We start from the raw sequence: 24107 nt of genomic DNA on the forward strand, positions 1-24107 counted from the left end.
CAGAATTTTAATTTTTAAAGCATTATAAAAATAATCAGTTCAGCAGATGATCTTTAAAAAGTAACTTCACTCACTCTATATACTTTCTGGCGGCCTGGAACTACTATAAAGCAAATTTTTTCCAGGTCTGTTATAATAAATTACCTTTCCCTTTTCTAACCATTATCACTTACTTTGGCTTGAAAAAAATTTCCATTTTGAAGCAAGTTTCAAAATATTCCTAACTAAAAAGTATTAAAGATTTGTAAAAATGTGTACTTTTCAATGTGTCTTTTTGGACTATAAAACAGAATCACCTGAAATTTCTCTGAAATTATTTGTTAACTCCCATATAATAGAAAGAAAACCCAAACAAGATTAAAACACAGAGATGTGGGCACTAGTAGCAGTTACACCATGAACTGTCTGTACGGCCGTGACTAAGTTACTGAGCCTCTGTTAAAAGCAGTAACCACCCTGCAACTTGATTCACATGTTATGTACATGTATGCACAAGTGTACATTAAGCCTTCACTCTAGTCTAGGCCTAAAATTCTGTTTCTAGTAAAAAGGTAATAACAAGAAAAATTGGGAGACTGTGGGTTAACTCAATTTACGTGTTCTAGTTTTAATGTATTTAAATAATTAAAAGCATTCCAAAGCCTGTGATTACAGGTAAGATATGCGAAAGCATTTTAACATCTATAGCAATGTACATCTTAGTGAGGTTCTAAGAAAAGTATGTTAATATAAAAAAATGTGTCATGGAAAAACTTTACTTCCTACCACTGCATTCACTTAGCAACTTAAAACACCCATGTTTTATGATTGTCATTCTTTCTCCACAACATATTCAACAGTTCTTCCCATCTCTGATAAAAAGCTATAGTGCTCTCTTTTAAAGTCAGCTTTTCACTTTACTGGCTTAGAGATTCAAGAAAAAATAGAGTCAATTATAGGTTTAAACTTAGCCAAAATTTTATAAAAACAACAATAGCACTCTCCTCATTTAACTTTCCAGAACTGAGTAGGGACTGACTGAAACTATCAAAACAAGGACATATGTTGGAGGGACAGTAGGTCTCAGTTAGAATGCATACACTTCTTCAGTTTAAAAGTAAGATTCAAGCAACTTACCATTGTTCCGAAAGGAATGGCTCTTGAAGCATGGTAATAAATGGCTATGAAATTGATGAAGAAGGCAGTGCCACAAACCATAGCTGGGATAAGGAAAGCCCCAATAAACATCTGCTTTATCCACCTCCTTCCTGAAAAGAAAGGAAACTATGAAAGTTTAAAATATAATTATTAGTACCAAATTGTTTGAAATTTTAAAATAAAGATCATGAAACTTAACATCTTAATTGTTTCAAAACAACAGCTAGTAAGTACCACAGCTTTTCAAGTAAATATAGTGGAATCACAGCCTCTGAAGTAGGTACACTGGAAAAGAGCAATGACCTGTCGTAAAACATTCTGATGTTTTGTCTTGATTCTGCCACTGAACTGCTGTGAACTTTCGTAAGCTCTCTCTCCTCTCCTCTTCTTCTCTCTCTCTCTCTCTCAGCTACAAGTTGGCCTAGAAAGGGGTTTTTATTATTGGTTTAAAGTAAACTGACGAAAAAAAAGAGAAAGGGGTTTTTAACTATTCCCTTGGAGTTCAGGAGCTTTTTGGCATGCCCATGAAGTCACAGGTAAAGAAAAATCCCAGGTCCCCTTACCCTGCTTCAACTAGAACAATTATATTTTCAACAGTTTTACACAGTGGAGTTTGTAAGCTTTCATTTGAAAATGTTACTGCTTTAAAAAGAAGAAAAGAGCCAAAGAAAGAAAGAAAAAGAATTTTACCAGAAACCCACTTGTGATTTTTAGCATCCTAAGAGAGGGCAAAAAAAATTTAAAAATAAAAAAAACCCTGCGTTAGATAGTCTCTACGTTTGTTCTTTTTTTTTTTTTTTTTTTTTTTTTTTTTGAGACAGAGTTTCCCTCTTGTTACCCAGGCTGGAGTGCAATGGCGCAATCTCGGCTCACTGCAACCTCCGCCTCCTGGGTTCAGGCAATTCTCCTGCCTCAGCCTACTGGGTAGCTGGGATTACAGGCACGCGCCACCATGCCCAGCTAATTTTTTTTTTAGTATTTTTAGTAGAGACAGGGTTTCACTATGTTGACCAGGACGGTCTCGATCTCTCGACCTCGTGATCCACCCGCCTCGGCCTCCCAAAGTGCTGGGATTACAGGCGTGAGCGCGCGCCCGGCCTCTACGTTTGTTCTTAGCTCTATAATTACAAATATGTATTTAAGAACATTTGTTTGAAAAAAAAAATGTTTCATAAACTCTCAGCAATCAGAGCTACAAGTTTTACTATTTCTCTATACCTCTGTGTATTGAGAAATTCTACACAAAATTCTATACATTGAGCTTCTATTAATAAAATAATTAAGGGAACAGATTTTTTGACTATGTAATAAAAAAAAAAAATCTTCAATTGTGCTCATATAGACCAGAAGAGCAACAGGGAACTGTCTTTCTAATATAGCAGAGTGCAAAGCTGGCAGAAAGTATCTTCATACAGCTTAGAAATACTGAATTACTATCAAAATTCAACTCCACAATCATAAGCAACAGGGACCCAAACAGAAATTACCATAGAAAAATAAGCAATACCCTAACTTTTGTTTTCGTCCATATAAAGTTGTTTTTAAAACGTGTTACAGAATTACTACCTTAAATTTTAACATTCCTCCAGAAAAACTGCTTAATTCTGAGCTTTCGCTCCTATTTCATTTCTTTTCCAGGTAAATTTCAAAAACCTCTCCTCTCTAACTGATATCTAGCATTTGAACAACACAAAAAGGTGGTGATTAATTAAAGTATTACTTCTATTTAATTCTAACACCTTTCTAGCATGTTCTTCTCCTACACTTTCCAATATCTTCTCAGATTCAGATGTGTATTAATAAAACTCTGGCCAGGTGTGATGGCTCACGCTGGTAATCCCAGCACTTTGGGAGGCTAAGGTGAGCAGATCCCCTGAGATTAGGAATTCCAGACCAGCCTGGACAACACAGTGAAACCCTATTCCTCTAAAAATACAAAAATTTGCTGGGCATGGTGATGTATGCCTATAATCCTAGCTACTGAGCAGGCTAAGGCAGGAGAATTGAACCCAGGAGGGCAGAGGTTGCAGTTAGCTGAGAATTGTGTCATTGCACTCCAGCCTGGGAGACAAGAGTGAAACTCCATCTCAAAAAATAATAATAATAAATAAAACTCCTTATCCAACTTTTATTTCTCTCTTTCCTTCTAACAGTCAAAAAGAATCCCATACACATTCTACTGGGTACAATCAGTAGCCCAATTATCTGCACTGCTGTGCTTTCTACTGCTCCTCAGACCCTTGAAGTCTCTGGTTAGGTCCTGGATAACACTGGCTTCAAACTAGATCTATAGCATTATAGTGCACTGAGGACAGTGTGAAGACCTTGAGCTTCACTGTAGTTCAAATCCTGAGATAACTCTGAAAAATTCTTGATTGCCTGGGTTGACTTCTACGTTAACGTGGTTTTTGGGGATTGATCAGACAAAATATCCGGACATTATCAGATCTCCTCAGGACATCATCAATCAGAACATAAATCTTTAGATTACATTTTGTAAGACTTGATATTCCTAGACCTGAGCTTGAACTCTGTTGGCTTTCAAGAATAAGTGTAGCAAAGGAAAGTTAGGCTGGGTGTTCTTAACTTGCCATCAGACTAAAAGCAAATTTATGTCCAACTTTAAATAAATTTCCTGTGTTAAATAAATCTGTTTCTGTTGTAGAGACTATTTTGAGAGTCATAAACTAAAATTTTAGCCCAACTAGTTTCCAGGTCAAATTCAAAGTAGAATGCATCCTAATTTCCTTAGGATGTAGTCCTTTATGATAGGACTCGTTTCCCATCTCTAGAAGTCAAATTTAGAGACTGAACACCTACTAAAATAGTCAGGAACCCATAATGATACTCCCTCAGTCAATCCAAATAATTATATATACTGAAGCTATAGGTCACATTAAGTCTAGGAGGATCAATAAAAAAGCAACAGTAAACCAAGATATCCTGAGAAAATTTTAAATAATCCTACACCCTGATTTCCTATAACCTGTAAGTGTGCCTAGTCTACTGAAAGAAGGCAGGATCCCCTAATGCTGACACTGCTTAAGAAGGGCTATGGAAAATCATAACTCCATCCTTGGAAATACAATTTTATGGTCTTTCAACAAGACTTTATTCACAAACTAAAATATGCAAATCTACATTTCTCGACCCTAGACTACTGCAGGGAATACAAAGGAATTTAAAGACCCCTGAATGCCACTGCAGATAAAACACCAAGGAGCAGTATCCTTGTATCATTGTGTATTAGGTCCATCATTTTCAGGTAATAGTAGGAAAGGAGCAATAGGATATTTAAGACAAAGTGCTCTGAGCAAGAGACTGTGACAAAGAATAGTAGAAATCTTTCCAAAGAGTCCTTTGATAAATATTAACAGTCAACAGAAATACATAGTTTTCCTTCCTATTCTCCTTCCATTGTCCAGAAACTTTACCCACAGGTCATTAAACTTGCTTTTATATTCATCTATAAAGCTTTTTTTCTGTGTAGATGCATCACATGTAGCATACCCAGAGCCAGGCACCTCAGAGCAAATAGTATCAGTAACTGAAATGCACTCTCCTAATGTGTTCCTCAAGCAAATTACACGGTGCACAAAGGAGATTTATCTACTAATTATTCTTAATTTTAGGAAATAAAATGTGAGAATTCCACAAAAGCAAGAGAGAACACATAATAGGTTTGGTAGAAATTAAGTGAAATGAGACAACAAAGAATTTTACAATGGCTGTTTTGCCCATTTTAAATTCCAAATATCTCACAGGAGGCCAGACACAGTGGTGGCTCACGCCAGTAATCCCAGGACTTTGGGAGGCCAAATCACTTGAGGTCAGGAGTTACACACTAACCTGGCCAACATGGTGAAACCTTATCTCCACAAAAAATACAAAAATTAGCTGGGCATGGTGGTGCACACCTGTAATTCCAGCTATGCAGGAGGCTGAGGCACGAGAATCGCTTAAACCTGGGAGGTGGAGGTTGCAGTGGGCAGAGGTTGTACCACTGCACTCCAGCCTGGATGACAAAGGGAGACTGTCTCAAAAAAAAAAAAAAAAAAAAAAAACTCATAGTAAAATATTAGCATCTATAATTGAAACCACAAAGTGAGAATTCCTAAGTTACCTCCTTGTCTAGCATACAGACTTCCTCCAAAATAACCATTCACTGGAGACGTAGCAGCATAGACAAATATGGCTGTACTGAGCATTGATCCCCTCCTAAAAAGGCAAAATGTACATATATATGATAAATTAAAACAATTTAAAGAAAATATCATACAATTATAAAGTTATCAAAAATAACTTTTAACAGAAACACAAAAATATCAAACCCCAGACTACAAATAAGACTCAAAAGATTCTCCATAGTGAATGAATCTGTAGTTAAAACTGCATTTATATAATACCGCTGATACTAATTTTTTTAACCTGCAGTTAAATGTCATGATATATTCTAAGCAAGTATTTCACATTTATTCGGCAAAAAATACTAGAAGCTGACCCTAAAACTGTTTTATGACCCTGTAAACCAACCCCATCATATGGAACAAGATGTTCATCTGTTAAGAAAAATGACTAGAATAGTACGTTTCATAACTTGATTCAACTGCTTATAATTCTTGCCTGCAAACAGAAATAAAACAATAGTATAATCTATACTAAATACTATTATTTTAGATGAAATAACACTGAGACTTTCCCCGTTCCTCTGATACTGCCAGAAATGAGTTTTAGAGCAGTCACAGGGGCTCACACCTATAATCCCCAGAACTTTGGAAGGCCAAGGTGGGCAGATCACTTGGGGTCAGGAGTTCGAGACCAGCCTGGCCAATATGGTAAAACCCAATCTCTACCTAAAAATACAAAAATCAGCCAGGTGTGGTGGCAGGTGCCTATAATTCCAGCTACTTGAGAGGCTGAGGCAGGGGAACTGCCTGAACCTGGGAGGCGGAGGTTGCAGTGAGCCGACATTGTGTCACTACACTCCAGCCTGGATGACAGAGCAAGACTCAGTCTCAAAAATAAATAAATAAGTAAAAATTTAAAAATTAAAATCAGACATACGATTTTTAAAAAGTATATAGGTCCTTCACTTCTTTGTTCACAAATATTCTACGGGCATTTCCTCCCCCTGTCCCTCGAATAAACCATTTTTATCTACACTGAAAAAGTAACAGTCCTCCTTATTCATCTCTCCAAGATGGGAGGTGGGGAACATCTGAAGAAGTATTTAGCTTACACCTTTCACACCCTTATCATTCTCCACTAAAAAGTTTCAGAGTAGCAGCAGCAGCATTACCAAATTTATCCCTCACCTTCTCAAACTGTATGCATTCTCAATATCACACTGTAACAGGCACCCACATTGATATTGCTCCTCTACCTATACTCTCAAAATATTTTTCCTCTCTGATTGCTACAGTGATCACAGGGGCAAAGTAATTTTAACTTTACATTATCTGCTCTTTATCCTTTAGAATCATTCCTATTCAAGTGATTTATCCCAATTTTGTGTGCAAATTTTTTATTTTCTCACCACTTTTTATTGTTATTATCTTTATTTTCATTTCCATAACATAGCAAATTAAGAAAAGAGTTCTGGAATAAGATTGCCTAGGTTTCAGTCCCAGCTCACTAATACTCTTTACTAATAAGGGTGCTTATTGATCTCAGTCATATTATTTCTCTGAGCTTTAGTTTCCTGGTCTGTAGAATGGAAATTTAGAACAGTTCCTTCACAGGGTTGATGTGAAGATTAAAGGATCAAATGTGCATAAAACACTTAACATGGAACCTCAATAAGTTAGCTACTTTTATCTAATAATAAATCCTTAATGCTTTAGTGCTTATCACAGAGGTAATGAATTACATTCACTTCAAATAAAGACAACACAGAACAACCATTTACAGTAATTATACGCTAAAATAACAATGCATGGCACGCCTGCTAATATTATACATTATACATTAGTGAGTGGTGTCTTATTTATAAATGTTGAAGGTCTTTAAGTAGAAGAGCTTCTGCATTAAAACAAAACAAAGCAAAACAAAACAAAAGAGTTACCTTAACACTAATATTTTGAAAAAGAAGAGGCAAAAATTTGGATTCTAGAAGAGATTATCTTCCAGTGGGTCATAAGACTGCAACAGTACAGCCACTGTCAATTCGATAGTGATTAACTTAATTTACTGTTTAATGTAAAGAACAACTTCTTGGTAGATTTGAAATATTTTTCTTCTATTTAGAATTCAGTTTAACTGAAATACACTATACCCTAAAATATAAACTACTCACCAGAACTATGATGTTAGTTTGGGTTATTTTAAAGCTTATGTGGTAAATGAATTAGAAAGGTTATATTAAAGAAATACAACGGCTGGGTGCGGTGGCTCAAGCCTATAATCCCAGCACTTTGGGAGGCCGAGGCAGGTGGATCACGAGGTCACGAGATCGAGACCATCCTGGTCAACATGGTGAAACCCCGTCTCTACTAAAAAAATACAAAAAATTAGCTGGGCGTGGTGGCGTGTGCCCTGTAATCCCAGCTACTCAGGAGGCTGAGGCAGGAGAATTGCCTGAACCCAGGAGGCGGAGGTTGCAGTGAGCCGAGATCGCGCCATTGCACTCCAGCCTGGGTAACAAGAGCGAAACTCCGTCTCAAAAAAAAAAAACAAAAACAAAAAAAGAAATACAACCGAAACTACAGAGAAACAGCTTTGTTGATGAATACATATTCATTTCAGTTCAACAAGCATTACCGACTGAATACCTTCCACATGCAAAGCTCCTTATGCAGGTACTTTGAGAATTCAAAGGTAAGTTATGATCTGGTCTTTAGGCCTGATTGCTATAGTGGATTGCTTAGAGGAAACAAATATTTAGTATACAGTTAAATAATTATGCAACTAAAGAGCCATTTTTTCAGCAAGAATGTACTGCTTGCCCACCAAATGCCAGGCATATAGAGGAAAGAATGCATTATGAACTGAAATAGAGGCATGAAATGCAACTGGAGAAAAGTGTCATTCTGATTGAGGACTTTGTAAGGTGGCACTTGAAATGCCTGAATTATGACTGCTACCACCCAGGCACCAGAGTGTGCTTGCTTCATAGAGGTTATGGCTTTCTGACCACTGAATAGGGACCTGAGATCTTTTGTGAATGCAGAACTTTTTCACATAAAGACCTCAAATCAAGAATTTCTTCCAAATGGTTTTGTTTGCAAAGAAAAAAATTACCAAAAATCGTGTCAGTATAGGATAGATACTGACCTAGGAGTTTTTTTTAAAAAAGTTATGAATTATTTTTCTAACCTTAAGTGACTTTTCATCACTTTTTATTATTTACAGCAGTGCTTTCTTCTACTCTGATGTTTTCCAGTTCTGAAGGTAAATATGAAGTAACTTAGTAATTAAAATTCTTGTACTTCTGATGATGAAGCTCTAACTGGATCTTCAACTTTCAAAAAAAAAATGCCTATTTACTTTGTCAAACAGCTCTGGATTAAAAGTAACCTCTGTTCATATTACTTAATGGAACATAATCTATAACCACAATGTTCAGTAATGCTAATAAGTTTTGGCATGTAACAGAAAAATACAGATTACTGTTCATTATTTAATTTGTCTGCATTTATGACATTTATCATAAATTGTAAGATAAAGGAAATAAGTAAATCTTTACTTATGACTGACTTAAAAGATTCCGATGATTAAAACTATTCAAGAACAATAAAGACTTAATAAAGTGCAGGCACTTACTCAGTATATAAATCTTCTATCATTGCAACAATAATAACAATGAGAGACACAGCAAATATCTGACATCCAGAACCAATGAGAGAGGAAAATATCAGTGGATGACTTGATGGTCTAAATACATCTCCGTGCACCTGTTTCCATCCATATTCATCTCCTAGGTCTCTATCCTGTATACAAATATATATATATACAGAGAGAGAAAAGCAAATCATTCAGAATCAAACTAAAACACAGAAAATAGGTAAAAATTAGTTTTAAGTTTCCTCCCTCCAAATTTATAGCTACTTAAAGAAATTCAAAATATTGAGAAAATATATTCCAAATTTAACATAATCACTGCTTTAATAACAATGTTAAAATGCTGAGGTTCAGGAAGCTGACTCCTGGTTGTGCTCAGACAATCTCAAACAATGGAAAAAGAAAAGGTCTAGTAGTAAAAAGAAAAGGTCAAATTGGGAGAACAGTAAACTGACTCTCTTAGTGTCACTTTCAGACACTACTCTTGCCATTCACATCATAGCTGTCATATACAATCAGGGGCTAGGTGGAAAGTGAATGAGAAGAGTATCAAAACCAGTACCAGATGCCCTAAAAATGCAGAAATGTCCTTTAGAGCCTAGAATCTAAGAAAACATATGGGGGAAATATTGGATATGGATGCTTTTATTTAACAGTCTATAAAGCATTTTTTTTTTAAAGAATTTTATTTTTACTTTGCAACCTCAGTATGCAAGTGCTCCTTAAACATTTTCTAACAAAGCTTGCTCCTAAAACAGTACTTCCTAAGGAATGGCAGTCCCTCAAGGTAATCTGTTTTGGTGGGGAGAATCCTGGTCAGAGGCACCAAATGCTTTATCCACCTTCTAATATTTCACAATATACTCTAGTATATTAAAATTTAAAAGTTTAAACCATTTCCTAAGTCAGGCATGGAGGCTCACACCTATAACCCCAGTACATTGGGAGGCCAAGGCAGGAGGATTGCTTGAGGACAGGAGCTAGAGACCAGCCTGGACAGCACAGTGAGACCTGTCTCTACAACAAATAAAAAAACAGCCAGAGGTGGGGCCTGTAGTCCTAGCTACTTGGGAGGCTGAGGTGGTAGGATCACTTGAACTCTTGAATTCGAAGTTACAGTGAGCTATGATCACACCTCTACACTCCAGCCTGTCTCTTAAAATAAATCTCCTAAATTTATTTAATGATACAGTAAACCTATATAGAATATTAGCTACCACTCCATATAACACTTTCTGTTCTATAACTTAGTAAAAGAACTTAGAAAACAAATCTTTCCTCTGAATCCACTAAACTAAATACAAATTAATCCTTCTACCCATTCCCTGAATTTTAAGCAATATTTAACAGTATTCAAAAGTTACTAATACAGGTCTACATCCTCCTAGCTGCAATTCTGAAATAAAAAGTTCTAAAAACTAAAAGTTTATTTCTTAGTTTTGACATATTCTTACTTGCTGGTAAAAACCTGGCTTGAACTAACAAGAGGTTATACTATTTATTTACCCTACTTTAGGTGAATGTTCATATGTTTTGCTGAGAAAAAAAAAAAATTTTATTTGATTACAGGGCATGGTTACAGACCACACTGGGCATTTTACATTTTTCTTAACTCTAAAAATCCTGAACTCTGGAAACTCATCTGGCCCCAAGGACTTCTGATAAGAATTACGACCTGTCTTCTAATATTTAAAGCTCAACACTCAGTTAAAATGTTTTTACAAATATGTTTACTCACCATATCATCCATTTCTTCCTCTTTACTGTACCGAGCATAATCTTTTCTTAATGTTCTCATTAAAATCATTGAAACTAAGCCCACCAAGAAGATCACCATCATGAAGGAGTTGAAAATTGAAAACCAATGAATCTAAAATAACAGAAAATAAAATGTTACCAACCTGCAATAGCAGCCACAAAATTCATAGGTTCCAAGAGGACAACTGGATGTTAATGCAAAGTCTTTCAAAATCTTTTAGATAAAAATCCAAATTTAAGACACTTTGAGGATGAGTATTCATTATGCCAAGGGATTGGCTTTCTTTACAATAAGCTCCCATATGTTAAAAACATGCTACCATTTATGTAAATTTTCAAAATCAAATTTATTGTTTAAAAAAAAAGTATAATTTGGCCATACAGCTTATGCTATTCAGCACTAAAACAGCAGAGCATGGAAAAGCAGCATGCTTTCCATAAAATAGTATGGAAAAAACGCAGGCTCTGGAGTCAAACATGGTCAATTTCTGACTATGTGATCTCAGGTTTCTCATCTGGAAAACTGAGAAAATAATACTTACCTTTTAAGTGATTTGTAGGGCTTAATAATATATATATATATATATATATATATATATATATATATATATATAAAGTATGGCACCTTAGATGCTCACTCAGTAAATGTTACTTCCCTTCCCTCTAACTGAACAAGCTGAAAACCTCCTTAAAATACTAATACTAAACCAGTATACTTGACTGCCATGGACTTAGATCACCATCCTGAATGATTTGCTTTACTTGCTCCCAGTAACATCCTCATCCTGTCACCATCATTATTCAGCCGTTTCCAAATCCATGTTACATAAAATACTGAGGCATCATTTAGTTCCTCAATGTTCTTGAAGCTCTTGGCTTTAATTTTATCCACACATTTGTTACAGCATTGTATCTAGATTCTGGTTCATAATCACAAGGTACTACTGTATTTCTCAGTGGATTTCAAAATGTAGCACATCTAATTTGAACTAAGTCTGTGGCACTGCCCAGTTATTTTTTTATTTACATTTTAATTCCCAAAAGATCTTTAGGGTTAGTACCAATTTCTTTCCTCTCTGCAAGGCCCCAATGCCATCTTTTCTCCTGCCTTCCCTTGAAGCAAATCCTATCTTCTTCTATCCATCATGACAAACTCTTTCCACATCCACTCTTTGAAGTGTTTTTCCCCTCTCATTTTGCTTCCCAACCCCTCCACCTTTCACCAGCATCAGCAATCTGCAATGGTCCTTATCTACAATGATGTCTACTCCCTGGGGTTGTCATAAGGTTTAAACAATAAAGGTAAAGCAAATAATATAGTGTCTGGCACACCGCAAACACTAAATAAAATCTAAAAGTTATTGTTATCGCTATTACTATCTTTTGAAGTGTTTCCTTCATCTTTTGTCCTTCATTCTTTTCATCTTCTCACCTCCTGATCCTTTCAATGCCAATACTTTTCAAAGGAGACATGTTCCAGTTCTTCCCTCACTTCCTCCAAAACACAATACAATCTCACTTTTGCCCCACAAAATTTCCCTGAAAGGCCTGCAATGAACTTCTAAACCGATTCAGCAGCCAATTATCTGCCTCACTCTCCTTGATCTCTCTGCCACATCTGACCTTTCCTGACACTACAGCATCCTACTTCACTGGCTGCGGCTTCTCCTCTTTCATCTTCCATGCTGGCTCCTCCCATCCTTTGTGAACTTTTCTAAAAGCTCGTCTTAGTACTCTGCTGTGACTTCTTCAGGCTCTCAGAACTTTTAACCAGCATTCCAATGATGATGCTAACACCCTCTCCCCTACCATCCACCCCACCCCATATCGCTAGTCTTCTTTTTCACTCATGTTTCAGGCTTTTGCTAACTGCAACAATTTCCACTTGAATGTCTTTCTGGAATTTCAGACTCAGACTGCCCTAAAGTACATTCATAATCTTCTACCTCACATATAACACTTGTTTCTGATTCTCTAACTTCTGTTAATGGTACTAGCATTTAGCTTTGAAATTTTAGAAGTATCTCTGGCTCTTCCTTCTCCTTAATTCTTCATATGTAATAATTATTAAGCATGTATTTTTCTTCAAAATGACCTGTATCTATCTACTCTGCTCCATTCCCATGCCATCACCTCATACCTTGATAGCACTAATGGCCTCCTAGTTGGCCTTTTTTCTGGTCTCTCCCCTTCCTTATAATCTGTCCTGTAGAAAGCTATCAAGGAAATCTTTCTGAACCACGTTCATGTATCAGTCCTCTACTCTAAAACTTAGAGCTGTATACCCTATTTCTCTCATATCAAATCTATTTTCTCCAATATTCTATACTCCCTGTAATATGGTAATCTCACTTCATCTGGTCAACTTGTCTTTCCATTATAGTCTATGTTCCAATAAAGCTTATCCCCTCTTTAAGAAGCCACAAGGACAGCATACTCACTTCAACCTCTGTATTTTTCTCATAATTTCTTCTCACGTAAGATCTATTTCTATTCCCCTTAGCAAATTCTACCCAGTCTTTAAATTCCAACCCACGCACCTTCCCCTCCATGAAACCTCTAATCTACGTATTACAGTTCTTCACAGATATCCTCCTGCTCTAAAATTCTACAGGTACATACATATGCATTGCTGTGTATGATTATGATATATGTTAACTTGGGCTAATGTGCTGAATATGTACACGAAGGTGACAGGCAGTCTTGGCTCTGTTACCCACACTGAGGCTTAAGGGATGGGATAAACTCTATGGCTCTTCCTTTTCGGAAGATTATTCCTTCATTCAACAATTTATTTGTTGAGTACCTACTGAAATTATAAAGGAACCAAGAAATGCATATTTTTGTTTGTTTGTTTGAAATGTTTGCTCAAAAAAGATTAAATAAATCTGAGTTTGTTGTAAAAGTATCATTTAAGATTCATAAAAATAGTCTGATTTTCCAATGATTTGACTTTGTTTCTACCCTTAGATGTTAATAACCCAGAAAGGCTTAAGAAAGGGAAAGAAAAATGACATATATCTTCTTTTAGTCAATTTATGAAAATTTTTATGATAAAGAAGTTTTATATAGTTACTACTTAGTAGTAACTATACTAATTAGACACATACAAAATGTTGAAATTTCTAACAAGGCTCTGTAATTTTCTAATCTGAGACATACGTAATCTAATCTATTATAATGTAGTAATAACCTGAAATTTTATAATATTCTTTTATTGTAAAAATTATGAGATGCTATATAACTGTGAAATTATTATACCAGGGAAAATACTTCTTAAAAATTAAAAAAAAAAAAGGTCACAAAACGGTTTAGTAACCCTACTAACTGCTGCATGCCAGCACCCCCTAGTGTCACTAATCCTGAAGGTGCACTCTCAATTTATCATAAATTTTAGAACACAACCGGAGATAAAAAACTATACCAACAATACTGCCGCTGATGTGCTATGTGCCAAACACTGAACTAGGTGCTTTATAACAACATGAAATTTCCCAACAGCTCTGCAAGGTACTATAATCTTGCTTCACTATTAAGGGAAAAGAAGCTGAAGAACTCAATAACCAAAGTTATATTAAGTGGCAAAGCATCTGAGTTTGAATTCAGCTCAAACTCCTTTGCTTGCACTGTTAGTCACTGTATTAGAAGCAATCCCTATACTTGTACGGATCACATCCCCTCCTTCTATTAAGGAAAACGATGCAGTATTTCTTTTTCTCCTGCATTTTCAGTTTTGCAATCTCCACTGAACCCCATCAGCATATAATGTTTTTTTTTACATTTAAAAAAAAAAAAAAAAGGAAAATCTCCTAACTCCATTTTCCCTACTGGCTATTGCACCACTTTTTTGCTCCCTTTAGCAGCCAAGCACCTCACAAGTCCATACTTGCTGTCTCCAATTCCTCTCCTCCCATTCTCTTACAGCAGCTCTGTTCAGATTCTGAATGCCCCACCATTAAACCTCAATTGCTGTCAAGTTCACCAGATTCCAGGTAAATCCAATGAGTACTTTTCAGTACTCATCTTACCTGACCCAACAGCAAAAATTCAGAACTAATCTCTCTATCCTCCACGATACATTTTCTTCTCTCAGCTTTCAGAACTCCTTACCTTCCCTTCCTCACTTCCTTCCCTCCCTCCCTCCTTTCCTTTCCTCCCTCCCTTTCTCCTCCCTTCTACCCATCCTTCCTTCCCTCTCTCCCTCTTTCTCCTCCCTCCTTCTCTTCTCCCTCCCGCTTCCTTCCTTCCTTCTCGTTCTTCTTTGTTTGCCTCAAAGCCCTTAACTGAACTCCTCTGCTCTCCCTAAACTCTTACTACTGCACCAGGGCTTAGTCCTTGGTCCTATTCTCTCCCTACATTTCCCTTCCTTAGTAATTATTACATCTAGTCTCACAGTTATAAATATGATCTGTATGCCAATTACTGCCAAGATTTGTATCTCTAGCCCAGACCTCTCTCCTGAACTCCAGGACTAATATATCAAATTTGCTGGTCAGTATCTCCATTTGGATATTGTATAGGCACACCAAAACTAGTATGTCCCAAACTGTACCCTAATCTTCCCCTCTAAATCTCCTCCAAATACAGCCCCAGTGACATCAGCTCCATGCAAACTGAAAACCCTAGAGTTGTCTCAACCTTTTTTTTACCTTCCTATCAATCAGGAAATCTCACTGGCTTTAACTTCAAAATATATTCACAATCTAACATCTTTTCATCACCTACCCTGCTACCACCCTGGTCTGAGCTACCTTACCTCTTATCTGGACTGCTATACCAGCCTCTCCACTGGTCTCTCTGCTTCTACCCTTGACTTCCAGAACCTATTCTCAACATAATAATCTGATCCTTTTAAAACAAAAGATGTGTTACTCCCCTGCTGAAAACACTACAGTGCTCCCCTGCCCCCTTTGCATTCAAGAGTAAAATCCAAAGTCCTTAAAATGACCACGGATGATCTGACTCCCACTACCTCTCTGACTTCATCTTCTTGCTAGTCCTCAAACCACAATAACCATATCCTTACTTTAATAGGCTTTTCAATGGTGTTGCCTCCGCCTGGAATACTCTCTCCCCCAGATATCCACATTCTTTATTTCTTTCAACTCCTTCAAGCTTTTCCTCAACAATCCACCTCAGAGGCTTACCTTGACTGCAGAATATAAAACTGCAACTCGCCAAATCCCTAGTACTCTTGTTCTGCTGTCTACTTTCTTTACTGACACACTTCCCTTTGAATACAGTGTTTTACTTATTATGTTCATTTCATGTCTCCTACACTAGAATGTTAAGTTCCTAGAGGGTACAGATCTTTGTCTCTATTTTTTAATGTAACCTACTTACCTAGTACAGTGCTTGGCAAATAGCAGGTGCTCAATTAATATGTGTTGAAATAATAAATACAGTATAATGCTTTACAGTGAAATACTAAATACAGTGAAAATACTAAAAGGCAGTCTTCCCCCTAAGTTGCCAATGCCCAATAGGGCTAGAAAAAAGGCAGACCTAAGAGTTCCAGTAGGGAGTGCCAGTTAAGAGCCTTCCTATCCTCAAATGTTATCTAAATCTTGAAATTATCTATGTCCATAACCCTATTCAATATTGCCGAGCATTATACTTGAGGAGAATACACAGCTGGTGAAGTTGAGGTGGGACTGAGGTAGGGAGAAACTTTTAGCCCCAGGAGTAGTGTACTAAATCCTTCAGTAAGGACAACACTGATGCCACTGGCCTTATGAACTAAAATTCAGCAAGTATCTGTCAGTGGGGGCTGGGGGAAGCAGGGGTATTTCTTCCCATTCTTGATGTCTCTTTCTATGTGGAAGGACTCTGCAACCAGAAATTCCTGACCTCAATCCACTCTCTCATTACCTCCTTCTCATGCATAGATTCCATTCTTTCTCTACACCATAAGTTTTATAAGGGCAAGGGCCCACGTGGGAAAGCCTACAATATACTGTCTGAGTGTGCTGTCTAATTCTGAGCTTCAGTATAAGAAGCCCACTTAATCACAGACAGATGGAAGCCACATTCCCCAATATTCACCTTACTAGAAGTCCAATGCACTATCCATTGCATAACACAGCCAGCTAACATATTCACCTGATTAGTGGTATTTTGGCTTCCCATAGGTTATATTTTTCTTTGTATATCTCTTAATTGGTTTAAACCACAAGCACAAAGAAGGAAGTTTTTGATTGCTCCTCTAAAACTCCCTATCATCTTTATGACTTCAACCTCACGCTTTAAATCACCATTAGCTAAACCTTTTAATCTACAGTCCTCAACACAGTGCCCTGCAAATGACAGATGCTCAATGTTTGTTAAACTAATTGGTGCCCATATTCAATGTCTTAAAATACACTATTTACCTACCCGATGCTGAAAAAAGGACGGATCAAGATATTTGTCAAATCGATCTTCAAATTTTACATCTGACTTTTTCCATTTTACCTGAAAAAACAATTTTCATTTGAAAATAAAGGCCAGTAAACAAATTAAAATCGGATAACAAAATATAAAATCTGGGCAAAATATAGAACAATTTACACATACTTAGAATTAAAATTCACTAGAGAAATGAAGGAAAGTTACTTACAACATGAGAAGTTGAAGTGGTTATGATAAAACTAATTAACTTTTCTCTCTGTTTATTGACAAAACAACTTTCCAAAGAGGGGTTGTTTCAGTTTTCAAGAACTGTTGACTACTGTTGACTTATATATTATGACCTGATAAATATATGAACTGAACTAGTACAAGCTCAAATCACAAGTGTCTAAATCAATTAAAATAAGAATCTGTACATCTGCCTGGTATGATTCCATCCTGCGCAGCTGTTCTCTTGAGCAACAGTCATTTATCTCCGTCTGCCTTCTCTCCCACCTAAGTGCATGCTGTCACCCCATGGAAGATTTGATGGACGGAGACATGAGCCCCCTTAGGCCCCAGAACTATCTTTTCAGCTGTGAATTAAAGGCCAACAAAGATTACCACTTTAAGGTGGATAATGATGAAAATGAGCACCAATTATCTTTTTAATTCAACCACTGTTGAAGACAGTGTGGCGATTCCTCAAGGACCTAGAAATAGAAATACCATTTGACCCAGCAATCCCATTACTGGGTATATACCCAAAGGATTATAAATCATTCTATTATAAAGACACACGTACGTGCATGTTTATTGTGGCATTGTTCACAATAGCAAAGACTTGGAACCAATCCAAATGCCCATCAATGATAGACTAGATAAAGAAAATGTGGCATATGGACACCATGGAATACTATGCAGCCATAAAAAAGGATAAGTTCATGTCCTTTGCAGGGACATGGATGAAACTGGAAACCATCATTCTCAGCAAACTGACACAAGAACAGAAAACCAAACACCGCATGTTCTCACTCATAAGTGGGTGTTGAACAATGAGAACACATGGACACAGGGAGGGGAACATCACACACTGGGGCCTGGGGGATGAGGGGTTAGGGGAGGAATGGCAGGGGGTCAGGAGATTGGGGAGGGTTAGCATTAGTAGAAATACCTAACGTAGATGATGGGGCAATGGATGCAGCAAACCACCACCATGGCATATGTATACCTACGTAATAAACCTGCACGATCTGTACATGTACCCCAGAACTTAAAGTATAATCATGAATTTTTTTTAAAAAAGAATGGTCAGTTTAGGGGCCACTGCAAAAGATGAATTGCACACTGTTGAAGCAGAAGCAATGAATTATGAAGGCAATCCAATTAAAGCAACACTGGCAACTTTGAAAATGTCTGCACAGCCAACAGTTTCCCTTGGGGGCTTTGAAATACCACCACCAGTGGTCCTATGGTTCAAGTGTGGTTCAGGGCCAGTGTATACTAGTGGACAGTACTTAGTAGCTGTGTAGGAAGATGCAGAGTCAGAAGATGAAGAGAAGGAGGATGTGAAACTCTTAAGTATATGTGGAAAGTGGTCTGCCCCTGGAGGTGGTAGTGAGGTTCAATTGAAAAAAGTAAAACTTCCTGCTGATGAAGATGATGATGATGATTTTCATGATGAAGAAACTGAAGAAAAGGCACCAGTGAAGAAATCTACACAAGATAATTCAGCGAAAAATGCACAGAAGTCAAATCGGAATGGAAAAGATTCAAAACCATCAACTCTAAGATCAAAAGGACAAAAATCCTTCAAAAACAGGAAAAGACTCCTACAACACCAAAAGGATCTAGTTATGTAGAAGATATTAAAGCAAAAAATGAAAGCAGGTACAGAAAAAGCACACTGAACAGTCCTGGGCACTAACTGGTAAATTAAGCCCAAGGGTGGGGACAAAGGAAAAGGAGAGACAAATAGAGTCCATACTGAGTATCATCAACAAGCCAGACTGAAGTCTTCTATCTTAATTGCAATCTCCTTTTCTGGTTTGTCACAGATGCCTCTTCGGGCTAGAAACAATCTCACTCGTGGTTCCCTAAAGCACTTTCTTCTGACTGCTGTGATTCAGTGAACCTTGCCCTTTCCTTTCTACTACTTGTGCATTTGCCTCACCTCTGCCCATATTTTCAATCACCTTTGTATCTCCTTAGCTACTCAGTAAATATTTGAATGAATTTTAAAAAAAAAGAATCTGTACATCTTAATTTTTAGACTGCATTACTTTTATTACAATTATAAAATTCCTTTGTTAAGTTCAATTATGCAGTATTATTTGCATCAGGTACATATGCACAAAGCTTAAAAAACTTTCAAAATTGACTACTAGCAATGGACTCATTCCAGATTCGAGGCAATAACTGGCAGAGAGGCGACCTGCACCAAATTTCTTTCTAATTTCCACTATTTTTAAGTCTAAGAGAACAGAAATAGCTTGACAGTTGCTAAAAGGCTCTGACAAGCTCTCACTGTGCAGGAGTATATTATTCCAACTGACAGAGCAAGCCATGGCAAACTATAGCTATCCAGAAACTTTCAATACATCATCACTTCTATCTGCAACATTAAAAAGGAAAGGGAAACAATATGAAGTACTGCAATCTAAAAATGTAACCATAAAAATACATGACGGGGTTACACTAATTAATCAGTTATAATAGTAAACTTGGCTGTAGCAAACGGTTTAGGTCCTGCAAAGGCATAACTGGTATCTAATACTGCAGACCTGAAGCAAATCCTCTCTTTGCTTTTAGGAGGCTGACTTAGGTACACCGAGGAAATGCAGTTTCAATATTCTGTTGCATCCCATTTCAAGCTACATTTTCATTTACTAAAGCTCAATAATCTAATGTTCAAAGCCACAAATTGTTGACATCAGATCACAAACACTACTTCTTATATAAAACTATTTGAATACTTACTGAATATGACATCTGAATTTTAGTATTTGGAACCAGTTTCACCTTTCCTTCACTAGTTAGATTAACATCAACAATTCGATTTCCATTAAAACCTATTTCAAGTTTTTTGTAGGTCCAAAGATAGTAATCTTCTCCATTTTCATCAGCCTCACCAACAATACCTACAAAAGAAAAAACACTTTATACGAGGTAACACCACTTAATATTTAAAATATCCTAGAAGCTAAAAGCTCATTAAAAGTTTTTGTTGTTGTTTTTTAAATAAAAAAGCAACATTACCATTATTCCTCATGGTTACAATAAGGCAAAAGTGCAAACCGGACTTCTACTCTTCATTAACTACTTAGCAAATACACATCATGGTCATACCACGATGAAAAAGTGATAAACAGCTCAGCATAACCAAACACTAATTTGATTCTCAAATTTCATGCTTTGTCATTAGTATAATTTTCATTTTAACAATTATCACCTTTTAACAATTATCACCTTATACACGTATACTACTGATAGAGTTTGGATCTGTGTACTTACCCAAATCTTATGCTGAAATGTAATTCCCAATGCTGGAGGTGAAGCCTAGTGGGGGGGTGATTAAATCACAGGGGCAGATTCTCCTGGTTTAACACCACCGCTACTTGGTACTGTCATTTCAATAGTGAGTTCTCCTGGGATCTAACATTTAAAAGCATGTGGCACCTTTGCCCTCTCTTCCTCCTACTCCTGGCCACTCTAGGCTCCCCCTTCACCTTCTACCATAATTATAAGTTTCCTAAGGTCTCTCTAGAAGCTGAGCAGATGCTACTATGATTCCAGTATAGCCTGCAGAGCTGTGAGCCAATTAAACCTCTTTTCTTTTTAAATCACCTAGTCTCAGGTACTTCTTTATAGTGGTATTAGAAAGGACTAATACAACTCCCTAACGCCTCAAAATTTGAGGGAAGTGCTTATACCACCACCAATCAAGGTTACCCAGTGGTCAAACCAAAATTAAAATCAAGGATTTCAGATCCCTATTCTAGCATTTTCTCTAATAACCTATGATCTACCCATTCCTAGTAAGGTGCACATATGTATATATGGGTACCAAAACTTAACATGTCTCCTTTTTATACCTCAAGTACTGGATCTGTCCCTTGGAAATCAGCAAAATGAAAGGAATGCTGAAAATAAATGTTAATAAGGATACAGTTTAAAATTATCACTTTAATCAAAATTCGGGATATTGGAAGAAAATGATCCATAATGTTAGGGAAATATAGGTGGTACCTGAGGATCCATCTCTCATGCCCTCAAACTGCCAGCTATTTGTCCAATGTTCCCCACCCAAACCTGTATAGTTCCCAATAGCTTCACGCTCTATAGTTACTCCTTAGGGCCTTCTTCCTATGGTTTAGTAAGTATTAGGGAAAAAAATATGATCATTTCTTATATTATTTTATTAACCGAAGTGATTCTAATTGGTACAAATTCAAGGAGTATAGTTTTGTTTTCCTTGGAACTGTAGAGGGATAATGAAATCCTTCTTTTATCTTTAGTTTTTATTGAGACAAGGTCTCATCTGTCACCCAGGCTGGAGTATAGTGACACAATCATAGCTCACTGCAGTCTCAAACTCCTGGGCTCAAGCAATCTTTCCACCTCAGCCTCCGGAGTAGTTAGAACTACAGGCAAGTGCCATCACACCTGGATAAATGTTTTATTTTTTTGTAGAGATAAATCTCGCTATGTTGTCCAGGCTGGTTTCAAACTCCTGGCCTTGGCTTCTCAAAGTGCTGGGATTATAGGCATAAGCCACCACACACCCAGCATAAAATCCTTCTAATAATTAATTTCTTTTTTTTTTTTTTTTTTTGAGACAGAGTCTTGCTCTGTTGCCCAGGCTGGATAGAGTGCAAGCGTGCAATCTCGGCTCACTGAAACCTCCACCCCCTGGGTTCAAGAAAATTCTCGTGTTTCAGCCTCCAAAGTAAGTGGGACTATAGGCGTGCACCACCATACACAGCTAATGTTTTCATATTTTTAGTAGAGATGGGGTTTCGCCATGTTAGCCATGGTGGTCTCCAACTCCTGGTCCCAAGTGATCTACCCGCCTTAGCCTCCCAAACTGCTGGGATTACAGACATAAGCCACCATACCCAGCCAATAATTAATTTCATTAAGGTTTATTTACCTATCTACTCTGAAAAACAGACTTTGGTGGTAAAGACACAATTATACCAAGTAAGAAGCTATTCTCTAAGAGGCTTTTAAAAGACTCTGAAACCTTTACCCCAAGAAAAGTCAGATACAAAGTTGTTGTTTTTTTTTTTCTGACAAGGATTCCCCATGGTTCAGACATTCAAGGACATCCAAAAGTATCTCCCCAAATAGGGCATATTCTAAAATTCCAGGGCTATAAAAAATTTAACACAGGAAAGCACAGTTACCACTATTTCTAATGAGGCCCACAGCTATGAATGAAAAAAACTAAAGCATGATGGCTTATGACTATAATTCTAGATCTTTGGGAGGCTGAGGCAAGAAGACTGCTTGAAGCCAGTTCAAGATTAGCTTAGGCAATAATGCAAGACACCTTGTCTCTACAAAGACACTAAAAAAAAAAAAAAGAGCCAGGCGTGGTACTGTGCACCTGTAGTCCAAGCTGCTCAGGAGACCAAGGGAGGAGGATCACTTAAGCCCAGGAGTTCAAGTCTGCAATGAGCTATGATTGCACCACTGCACTAACCTATAAGCAACGGAAAACAACAGGGAACAAATCTGCTCTCTCAAAAATAAAGGAAGCTCTAACCAATGGGTTTCCCTGAACTACAGGCTCAGAAAAATCTTCAGTGAATGTTCAGCACATCTTCCTATCACTTGCAGAGCTGATCACAGAAATGTCTGTATTACCATAATAACTGCAGCCATTTCTATGAAATGCTTACTATATATACCTAATTAACAGGCAACACAGTAATGATGATGCATATAATTATCTGATATTACTTTCTTATAAATTTCATCTTAGTATATTAAACTCTGATCTCACATGTTCAGACTTTGTTAGTTTACTGCTCGTAACCACAGTAATCTGCTAACAATTTTAAGAATTAAAAGAAACATTCATTACACATAAGAGCAGATTTCCAGAGACAAAATAAAGAAACAATTAGAGAAAAATGTGATCAAACATATTGGCTACAACAGCTGGCTGTGCTCTGCATCATAAATAATTTAATCAAGTCCAACACAAATGGTTTTGGACTATTCATAAATTGGTATTAACTATGCCATAGCTCTTCTCTATTAATATGGATAAACAACAGCAAAAACATAAACATTTTTTTAAATTAAAGAGTTATGGCAAATAACAGGAACTAGCAAAATAAGCCATTCAAGAAACTATCATACCTAGAAATGATATTGGTACCAAAGTACCAATATAAGAAACTATCATACCTAGAAATGATATTGGTACCACAGTACCAATGTAAGAAAAAGACAGAATAAAACTCCTAAATCCTATTTAGTCCCTTTAATTGTATTTAAAAGAACAAATTAAAATAAGATATGAAAAAAATGGAAACGGAAGAATTTTTTAGATTGTTCTAAGCACCTTTTCATTCTTGAATCTGAAAAGTTATACTATATAAAAGTTCTATTTTAGGCAAGTTTCATGTAAAGTATGGCAGTGTTAAAAATCCTTCAGGCAACAGGTGACCATAAAACTCGTATTAAAATCGTTCCGTAAAAAATGGTTAAAACACATTTACATTATGTTCCAATATACAATCACCTTAACAGAGTCATTACATAAATTCTGATTATGCAAATTTTCCCCAATCTTAAATACAACATATAATACTTACCCCATATTGGTAAATCATCTATGTACATCTGGTACCAGTAGTGATTTTTTATGGCATATACAAATGCATCTCTCTTTTCTTTATCTAAATCAATTTCACAGTAAGTGGCTGGCATCACATCATCTGCATAAAGTAAAAATTGCAAATTAACCCACTAGTTTGCAAAATAGTTACATACAAAAAAAAACACAAGAAAAAAGCCAACATTTCCTCAAGTTAAAACTTCTATTCAGA

The 24107-nt window shown here is 36.7% G+C and overlaps 1 protein-coding gene and 1 pseudogene across 1 annotated transcript in view; one reads left to right on the plus strand and one right to left on the minus strand.

The window, feature by feature from the left end:
- TM9SF3 (transmembrane 9 superfamily member 3) overlaps nucleotides 1-24107 on the minus strand; it is a 69432-nt gene that overhangs the window by 25056 nt on the left and 20269 nt on the right. Inside the window, exons 3-9 of the mRNA XM_003922347.4 lie at nucleotides 23874-23996; nucleotides 20023-20183; nucleotides 17050-17127; nucleotides 10655-10786; nucleotides 8899-9065; nucleotides 5261-5355; nucleotides 1117-1247 (exon numbers count right to left, since the gene is read on the minus strand). Of these exons, the coding sequence (XP_003922396.2) occupies nucleotides 1117-1247; nucleotides 5261-5355; nucleotides 8899-9065; nucleotides 10655-10786; nucleotides 17050-17127; nucleotides 20023-20183; nucleotides 23874-23996 (887 nt within the window). The remainder of the gene's footprint in view (nucleotides 1-1116; nucleotides 1248-5260; nucleotides 5356-8898; nucleotides 9066-10654; nucleotides 10787-17049; nucleotides 17128-20022; nucleotides 20184-23873; nucleotides 23997-24107) is intronic.
- LOC104650503 (nucleophosmin-like) lies at nucleotides 17581-18970 on the plus strand (annotated as a pseudogene).

Source organism: Saimiri boliviensis, chromosome 12 (genome assembly GCF_048565385.1).
Source record: "Saimiri boliviensis isolate mSaiBol1 chromosome 12, mSaiBol1.pri, whole genome shotgun sequence".
Lineage (NCBI taxonomy): Eukaryota > Metazoa > Chordata > Mammalia > Primates > Cebidae > Saimiri > Saimiri boliviensis.